Consider the following 9,438-nt stretch of genomic DNA (forward strand, 5'->3'; position numbering starts at 1 on the left):
TCAATTCGTGTCCAGACAGAACATGCAGAAGAAAGTGGTCTCGCTAAGGCCAAACCTGATCAGCAGTTATTACACACTCAAACATTCCTAAAGCTTCATTCAGAACTTTCAACACCATAAGTGACCACTGGAAGGCGACAGAGCATTGTGATGACTATAGATCTGCAAACAGTATAACATTTTTTTGATATTTAGACAAATTCAAGTGAACCAAACAAGCAGAGTAGTCTAAACAGATGTTTATAGTAGATATAAAATATGGCACAAGGCTTTGTCTTCTGATGATTCATTTCAACCTTTTTTAAAAGAAATCCTGTTTATGTTTTAAAGGTTATACATCCGGTGTAATGCATGATTCCTTAGAATAATTTTATTGGTAGATCTTTTGCAGTTGGTGAATCTGCATGAGCCTGGCAGTGCATCCAAAGACTACTCAAAACAACAAAGGGGAAACAGATCCTTTCTTGAAGTATTATGGAACCGGCAATAGTCTACAAACATGTGGAGGCTGCAATCCTTTTTCTTCACCAACACAATGGGAGACCCTCCATGTTGGATTTGCATTCTACGCACTGATTGAATAACTGAAAATATCACATACCCAAAGCTGAGCCCCTGGTGATTCCATTGTTCTTAATCTAGAACTTGGGAGGATCTATCTCCTTAAATCTGGAAAATGTAGAAAATTCCATCACAAACTCACACTGGAGTCCCACCGGTCTGCTTATACCGTGCTTTTGATGTCAGAGTGGATGCAAGCCACTCCACTGACCACATGAGAGCATGACGCACAGGTGAGCCATGTTGATTTTCTTGACGTCCCCTTCTTCAGTTAGGGACATTATGCGCATGCAGTCAAGAGCTTAGAGATGCACTAGAGGGAAAACAGAAAAGCATTCAGAGTCTGACCCCAAACAGCACTCAGTTCACAGAATTGACATAAGTGCTGAAAAACATCCTGTTTTGGGTGGTGTAATGTGTTATGAATGTGTAATAACTCATCATGCAGGCCTAGATGTTTCACTGTTTTAGCTTACTGGGAAAAATGTGTGCCTTTCTCAAAGGACTTAGATTTTTTAATGGTGTCGACATTTGCCTGAAGAATCCCATGCATGAATTAGATCATGCAAACACAAAAAAGTCTTAGCCAGAAGTCAATTCAGGGCCTTTTTAAATGTAAGGCACAAGATAATTGAGTGTTACATTTATTTTTAATACAACTTTTATACACAATCAAATGCAATGTTGAATAACTCAAATTTTATATATCTCTAATTTAATATTTGTTATTATAATTTTTTTAGGTTATTTCAGATTGATTGTTGGTGTTTCTTTCCACCCCTGTCTGTTTGACTGTAATCAATGTCACACTAAAAACGTACTAACTCATAGTAACACAAATTCCTTGTGTGCAAAATTACTTTCTTTAATAATATCTTTTCATTTAAATAAAGCTCTAAAAATCTTTCAAAGAATCGAATTGATTTCTTGTTGGTACGTGATTGGCCCAGATCATTTCAAAATGCGAATTCCGCGGACGGAAGTTGCGTCATGACAGGTTTCCTTTCTTCTTCGGGAGCTGGTGGCCACTTCCGGTTACATGACGACTGCGCCGTTGATACAAAAAGAGAGAAGGAAAACACAAGGAAAATCTCTTTCCTGGCTAAACAACAGAAATCGCACTGAAAAGGACAGTTTGGCCGTGTTGTCTTTGGGGCAAAATTCCTAACGACCCATCTGACATCATCGCGAGCGTCAAACCTTTTAGAGGATTACCAACAGTTTGGAGTTTATTGTTTTTCGCCTGTTCCGTCCTGCTAAGCTATTTCTCTGTTGCATTGCATACCCAAGCTAGCCACGGCTGGCTAACGCTTACTGCCAGTTTAGTGTACGTCCCCAGCTCTCGGTTTTAAAGGGGTTTTCGGACGGAAAAAAATCCACAGTTGATCCGCTGACTTGCTGCTGGACTTTGTTGATCTTCTTTAGTTCAGTAGCTTCGGTTGGATGAGAATGGCAACGTCGGCTTTGTACGCTTGTACGAAGTGTAACCAGCGGTACCCCTTCGAGGAGCTGTCGCAGGGCCAGCAGCTGTGCAAGGTTAGGACTTCTGTGTATTATTAAGGATAACCGCTATTCACAATAATACGAATGGACGATTAAAGACTGAAATGGATGAGGATTTGTAGAAGTTGTTACTGTGGCCTCGGTGACATGGACAGTCTGGGGCTTATATTATGTAACAAGTTGGAAAACTGCCCTAATACCCGTAGCCGTGTTTACATTCCGTGTTTACATGTTATTTTAGGGGGTAAAATGTAATTACTTTGATCTGATCTGTATTTACTGATGGTTTTATTAGCGTAATTATCGTGTTAGGAACTGAGAGTGGATATTTAACAGCCATGTTTGCATTTTGTTGCATTGGAAAAATGCTTTATACCCTTGGATCTTAAACTACTAATTTGCAAATACTCCATCTTTTAGAATATTCATGGATATGTCTTGTAATCTAGAAGGTCATATGGTTTGGCAAAATAATTTTGGAAAAAGTTTAAAGATCGTAATGTTCCCATGTCATAAAATGCAGTTTTGTTGAAGATTAAACCTGTTTGTACATGTATGTATACATTGCTTAAGTTAAGAGATTTCTGCAGGTGTTGCCCAACCTGCTTTAATGCATGTGTGCAAAATCCTATGACTCTTGGATATTACTTTTAGTAAATGAATGCATTAATATTTCTTTGTTTTGATCCCACAGGAGTGTCGCATCGCACACCCTATAGTTAAGTGTACATACTGCCGGTCTGAGTTTCAGCAAGAGAGGTAAAATATTTCTCTTTATTAACGCATGTATTTTTAAAAAATGTTTATAAGATGTTATATTTTACACGTTTGACTTTCCGTTTTTCCTCTGTTCCAGTAAAACAAATACAATCTGCAAGAAATGTGCCCAGAACGTCAAACAATTTGGAACAGTGAGTTATGGATTATTTTTTGTTGCTTTTTACTTAATTTGACTCTGATCTCTTATTAATTGATTAGCAGTTTTAATCAAATTGATAAACTAGCTCCAAAAGTAAAATTTTTCAAAGTTAATATATTATGCATTGTGGCATAAATTTAATTTTCTCACCATTTATATTATTTTTTTCAGCCAAAACCCTGTCAGTACTGTAACATCATTGCAGCTTTCATCGGAACCAAGTGCCAGCGTTGTACAAACTCAGAAAAGAAGTATGGACCTCCACAGACATGTGAACAGTGCAAACAGCAGTGCGCTTTTGACCGTAAAGAGGAGGGCAGGAGAAAGGTACAAGTGTTGTATAGTAACATCCTGGATGGGGGCAACACAGGTTCCACTGTTTTTTTTTTCTTTTTTACTCTACAACTCCCTATCCATCTTCCAGGTTGATGGAAAGCTGCTTTGTTGGCTCTGCACGCTGTCATACCGCCGCGTCCTGCAGAAGACTAAGGAGCAGAGGAAGGGCTTCGTTTCATCCAACTCCTCGTCCCTGAACGAGAAAGATCATCACTCCAGACCGCACCACCACCATCACCACCACCATCATCATCACCACCACAGACACGGCAGTTCTCACCACAAGTATGTCCTCTTCTCCCCCCTTGTGGATGTAACCTCATGCTTTTGAGACAGATTTTTATTTAAATCGCTGAAGAAAGAAAACATCGGATCTACATCTACTTAAGTAGTTTTTCCAGTTAAACTCAAGAATCTTATGTGTGTGACAGCAAAATCTGAAGTCACTTTCAAACAGCCCAAACGTATAAAAGGGGCTTTTATGCTCTTCTATTTTATTTAAATGTTTAAAATCTGATGAAAGAGTTACCTTCATAGGGTTGAAGGCAGTGTTTAATGGTTAAAGTAAGACATTTCCACTTGTATTTTGTCAAGAAAACTGAGGATATTTGAACTGTTTGCATGAAATAAGTGTATTGCCTTGAGCAACACACTTCATTTTTCTCCCTTTCACAGATTAAGTGGGAGCTTAAGTCCTGAGCAGGAGCCGGGACTGTGGAAGCAGAGGTAGCATCTGATTTGCACACAGGAACTAAAAAAAACGTCTATATTAAATTTTTATGTATTAATTGTTCACTTCCCATCTTAATTTGCTTGGCAGCCATAAATCGTCTTCAATCCAGAAGGAGACTCCAAAGAAGAAACCAAAATTGGAGATGAAGCCATCTAATGGGGACAGGTATGGGAGGAGCTGAATTCGCCGGGGCTGTCAAGTTTAGCTTTGTTTATAATTGGGTTAAAAATTACCCCCTTTTGTGCGAATCTTGTGTTTTTGAACAAACTGTTTTGTTTCCTCTCATCAGTAGTTCCATCACCCAGTCAATGGATTCTGGAGGAACGGACAACTTTATCCTCATCAGCCAGCTGAAAGAGGAAGTGATGTCGCTGAAGAGGCTCCTGCAGCAAAGGGATCAAACCATTCTGGAGAAAGACAGAAAGGTGGGTTCTCTGCCTCTACCTGGTCTTAGCCCTGTTGGGCCAAAGCTGTTAACACCATGTCGTGGTTTGACCTGTTGACTAAACAATGAAACTCTCCTCCAGCTCACAGAGCTGAAAGCAGACTTTCAGTATCAAGAGTCAAACATGAGAGTCAAGATGAACCAAATGGAGAAAGCACACAAAGAGGCCATGGAACAACAACAGGTAAATGTGTCACAAAGAAGGGATAAATATGACCCCCAAAGTGCTACACAACTCAATCACACATCAATTTATTGTTTACAGATAATCATTAAGTTAAACTTTTATTAACAAAATTAATATTTTAAGATTAAAAATTAAAAGAAAACAGAAAATAATAATAAATATTGATTCAGGGCTTAGATTAAACAATATTCAATTTTCTAGTTTCTATATATACTAAATTATTTTAAAAAAGTAGATCAAAACAGAGCGTGCTCCTAGAATGCCCCTCTCACTCCTGATTGGTTGGATCAGGTGATTGGAATATTTGAGTGACTGAAAACACCTGATCCAGGTGACAAGCAGTATAATGTCCTGAGGATGATATATAGAAGCAGATGATCTAGACTTAAATCTAGATCTGTCTGTACTTTTCCTTTCAAACACTTACTGCGTTTGGTGTAAGATAAAAAATAAATGTATTTCAGTTGGGTTATAGTTAAGAATTTTGTCCATTAATCGCACATAGTTACGTTTTCCCAATATAGAGGTGCTTCCTGTCTGTTGTAGGAAATAGAAAGATCCTGTAATGTTATTGATTCTATAATAAAGTAATAAACATTAAATTATCGGAATATCTCTTGACTACTTTCTTTAACAGAGCTTTACACATCTCTGTCAGGTTTTTGCTTGTATGATGCACATATAACGCTAATCTCAGGAAGCAATATAAGTTTGGCCTTTGCCAACAGTTGGAATACTCCAGTCATAAAAGAAGGATTCTTCTAACACTGTTGGTCTTTGCTTCAACAGGGCAAGAACAGGGAGCTGATGAAACAAGTGGCTGCCCTTTCAAAGGGCAAAAAGTTTGACCGGACAGGAAGTTCGCTGCTGGTGCCCTAACAATAGGCTGGCCACAGACTAACAAGGCAGAGTGGCTTCATTTTTTGTGACACTGTGAAAGTCTCCCTCCTGTGTTTCCTCACTTCCATTTCCATTGGTTACTTATTGATTGGTCAAACCAAAAGTACCACATTTTAACATGACCGGAGGTCCGTTTTTAAATTGAAGAAACCCTTTTTCTTCTTTTACTTGTTGAAATATTTTAGAGACATTTTTTTTGGACGACTTTCCCTCAGGATAAAAGGATGGGACTTTGAAGTTATGGATTATGGACACCTCATTTTTAACACTGCCAGGCCATAAACAACAAAAAGCATGGTTTGCTTGTGGGGATGGCATTTCGGTTTCACAATATATCCACTTGATTTTTTTTTTAAATTGATATCACACCTATTTATTCAGCTGTATTTTCTAGCTTTTTTTTCCCTTCACAAAATACAGAGAAATATCTCATATTTTTGGGTTTTCTTCAATAGCAAGTTATATTTTTCTAAGGTGATGCGATTGTGGAACTCAAGCTCTTGAACAGAGACAATGTGCAACTTTACAATGTATGCAAACGCAGGACGGGTTACCACTGAGCTGCTGTTCATTCGTCGAGAACTCAGTGTCGATTCAGAAAACAACAATAAGCACTCCGAACAGCTGTCTGGATGGATGCCTTTTGGCTGCTCTCTTTCTCACTGTGTGACAGCTGTCGTGCTTTTCCGTTTCTCTTCAGTGGAACGAATGTAACTGCATGATTTTACTGCCAGATAAAGATGGCGTTATGGCCAGACTTCTGCTTTCTCCCCCCATTATGAATTGTTTTATCTTTTATTTTTGTCTTTTAAAGAATCACTTGTAAATGTACTGCAGGGGTCAGCCATTGTATTTAAACTATTGCTTGTATCCATTTTTAGTGAGTAAAGTATGTGTATGGTGAGGCCAGTTGAAATTACCATGTCTGTAGAAGATGCTTTTTAAAGGAACACACCTTTCACCCTACATTACTGAACTGGTTTCATACTGTTGTCAGAATCACTTTTGTACTTTTTTCCAATTTCAAGTGTTTAAAAACTATTAAATTGAACTGGCTGAACGTCTCGGTGTTACTTCTTTTATTCTTTTCAGACATACCTGTTTTCAAAGGTGGGTACTAATGATCAGAATGACATTTACTTAGTTGCCCCTTTTAGAAGTTTTTTTTTCCAACTATGCATGTAGATTTAAAGTGGTAATTCTGTACTTTTTTGGTGCTTAAAGTTGACTGTAGCTGTTCAGTTTTGTATAAATGAAGATGTATATATATATATATATTTTTTTTTTTTTCTTTTTTTTTCAAGGAATGCACAAATCAAATTATATAACTGGTACTATATTGATAGACAATTCCATTAAAAGGTAAAAATTGTCATGGATCAGTATAAAATACTTCACTTTTGCAATACTTTTGAAAGCATCAATATAGTTGCAGGAAACTCTGTACATAAGCGGAAATACGAGGTTGTGACATTTTCCTCCAAAACAGAAAAAAAGGCTTTATTGTTTCTTAGCTGTAACCTCACAGTTACTTAAGTACCAGGGTCACCACCTGGTTGCCTCCCATGGACCACACAAGGTGCCTGTAGGTCTCTTCTAAAATTAGCAAAACTCACTTGTGAGCAGCATCTAAAATTACATTTTATTCTGTTGCTATTTTTTAAATTACATTTGCATATATTTAAAATGTAAGTCTTACAGATATGTTCATGATACATGAACTTTAGATAAGTTTAGGTGACCTTGGTGTTCATAAATTGGCCTTAATACTCCATCATAGTAGTAGATCACATTTGGACAAAAATATTGAACAAGGGCAAGTTTTTATTTTTCAAATTAGAAAATAGGTTTAAAACTTAAAAGTTCTGACTTATTCAGAACTTGAGTACTCAGTAGTCAGTTGTTACATTTTTTTTACTCTTAATAATTCCGATGACTTTTTAGACCCTATTTGAATTATATATATTTTCTGAAGTAGTGCATCTTTTACTTGAGTATCATTTTTGGAAGCCCTACCCCAATTTAATTTTTTTCCTAAAAGGTTCTGAAATTATTTGTGCTTATTAGAGTTTTTGCCACAAATTTTGTTATGGTGATTTGAGTGCCAAAATAAGCACAAAATAAATAAATATTACAGGTTTGGAAAGTGTGCCAGAATCTTACAATTGTTTTTTTTTCTCCTTTGGCTGGCATATTTTGAGAGAGAGCATTTGCTTTGTAGAAAAAAAATCCTTAAATATGTTCTATATATTTACAATTTCAATGCCGGTTTTATTTTATTTTTTATTTTTTAATAACTATTCAAATATTTCCATGACATATAGTAAAGAACAAAGAACAATAAATTATCCATATATTTAAAAGAAACCAGGTGGATTTTTTTAAGTTAAGTTATGATGATAAAAGAATAATAACATGTTATTCTGTAAAGCTGAGACAGATGATAGTAAACATTTCTTTTTTCATCCTATCAGTACTGGGAGAAATTATGTCTGATTTGAGCAATTATTTCAAATAAAATTTGCGTTTTACAGCGATTTTTGTTTTATGAATATATTTTGCTCTTAACATTTGAATTACATTTTAATCCATTAAAATTTTTAGATTATCTCTGTCTAAAATCCAACTATTTACGGGCAGTACCTGAACGCATCAGCCAGTTCATCCGGGTCACTCGGAGCTTCCGCTAATGAGACTGCAGGTCGCTGTTTGGACAAAACGGAAAAATATATATATATTCTGAAATTGTTGTTCGGTTGGTCTCTGTAGCGAATATATCTATTTTCCTTTTAAATAAAAAGTTAAGATAAAGTTAAGACAGCAGCGTTAAACAGAAACTTTTCTCCTAGCTTTTGTACCATGATTTAATAGCTAACATTTGGCTAACAGATGTTAGCTTATAGCAAATGCATCAAGTTATCTAAATCCTTGGTTTACAAAATTTGAAGAGCCGACATAAGGTAGGTTTCTTTTAGCATAAAATTATTCAAACATTACCGGAAAATTTTACGTAATTGTCAAAGGTCTTGGCTTACAAACGTCATATGTTTGCGCTGCTAACATGGAGTTTTAGAGTTGTGCGAAATCGATCAAGTTATAGATTTTTGCTAGAGTTTATCATGACCAAAGCATGTTTACATTCACTACTTCTGCAGCTGTGGTGTATGATTCTAAATGAAGCAGTACAAATTAATTCTGAAGAAACTGTTATCACTTCCCCCCTCAAATTAGGTAAAAAAGAGGACAGAAAGTGACATCTATTAACATTGAACCTTTGTTTGTTTATATTATAAGTATATGTAATGCAATGGGGAAAACTATTTCCAGCTATGCATAACTAAAATGTTAATTACTAGAATAATAAATGTTATAACAAAGAATGTTTGTTTAACATTACAAGTATTTTGATTTATATGAGATTTACCCATTTAACACTTCAATGGCAGCTTTTGTGTTTAAGAAAATGTACCACCAAATAATGCTGATTTTTCAGGGGTTTTTTTGTCCTAAATGTATACACAATTATTCAAATGCAGTCTACCACAGTTTATATTTGTAACATACAGTATGCTTATATATATTTATTTCATTTTTAGGTTAAATAGTAAGCCTCTTAGAGCTGTTGAGGTTATTTTTCAATGCATACATATTTCTTTTTACTTTGTTTTCATTTGACAGGATGTCTGACTCTGACAGTGATGAGGATCAAGGTCGCCCGTTTTCCATCACCGGCTTCCTCTTTGGAAACATCAATGAAGACGGACAGTTGGAGGATGACAGCGTTTTGGACAATGTTTGTGTTTAAAACATATTTTACTTCAGCATCGTTTGAGACCATTTCTTGAGTAGTTTTT

General features: G+C 36.1%; 2 protein-coding genes across 10 annotated transcripts in view; both read left to right on the top strand.

The window, feature by feature from the left end:
• The first annotated feature begins 1,563 nt into the window (after positions 1 to 1,563).
• On the top strand, positions 1,564 to 6,644 carry fam76b (family with sequence similarity 76 member B). 2 transcript variants are annotated; one of them, XM_024266426.2, is made up of 10 exons: positions 1,564 to 2,097; positions 2,759 to 2,823; positions 2,921 to 2,975; positions 3,155 to 3,310; positions 3,408 to 3,604; positions 3,995 to 4,045; positions 4,140 to 4,217; positions 4,345 to 4,477; positions 4,580 to 4,681; positions 5,474 to 6,644. In XM_024266426.2, the coding sequence occupies exons 1-10, from the start codon at positions 2,005 to 2,007 to the stop codon at positions 5,561 to 5,563; spliced, it is 1,020 nt and encodes a 339-aa protein (XP_024122194.1). In that variant the 5' UTR covers positions 1,564 to 2,004; the 3' UTR covers positions 5,564 to 6,644. The 2 variants fall into 2 exon arrangements, with proteins under 2 accessions (XP_024122194.1, XP_024122193.1); XM_024266425.2 differs by having other exon boundaries at positions 1,565 to 2,097; positions 4,342 to 4,477.
• A 1,588-nt stretch (positions 6,645 to 8,232) lies between these two features.
• taf1 (TAF1 RNA polymerase II, TATA box binding protein (TBP)-associated factor) overlaps positions 8,233 to 9,438 on the top strand; it is a 13,655-nt gene continuing 12,449 nt past the window's right edge. For all 8 annotated transcript variants that reach the window (XM_024265797.2, XM_024265801.2, XM_024265799.2 and 5 more), the window contains exons 1-2: positions 8,233 to 8,544; positions 9,263 to 9,377. In XM_024265797.2, coding sequence (XP_024121565.1) covers positions 9,264 to 9,377 — 114 coding nt within the window. In that variant the 5' untranslated portion in view covers positions 8,233 to 8,544; position 9,263. The remainder of the gene's footprint in view (positions 8,545 to 9,262; positions 9,378 to 9,438) is intronic.

Source organism: Oryzias melastigma, linkage group LG14, assembly GCF_002922805.2.
Source record: "Oryzias melastigma strain HK-1 linkage group LG14, ASM292280v2, whole genome shotgun sequence".
Lineage (NCBI taxonomy): Eukaryota > Metazoa > Chordata > Actinopteri > Beloniformes > Adrianichthyidae > Oryzias > Oryzias melastigma.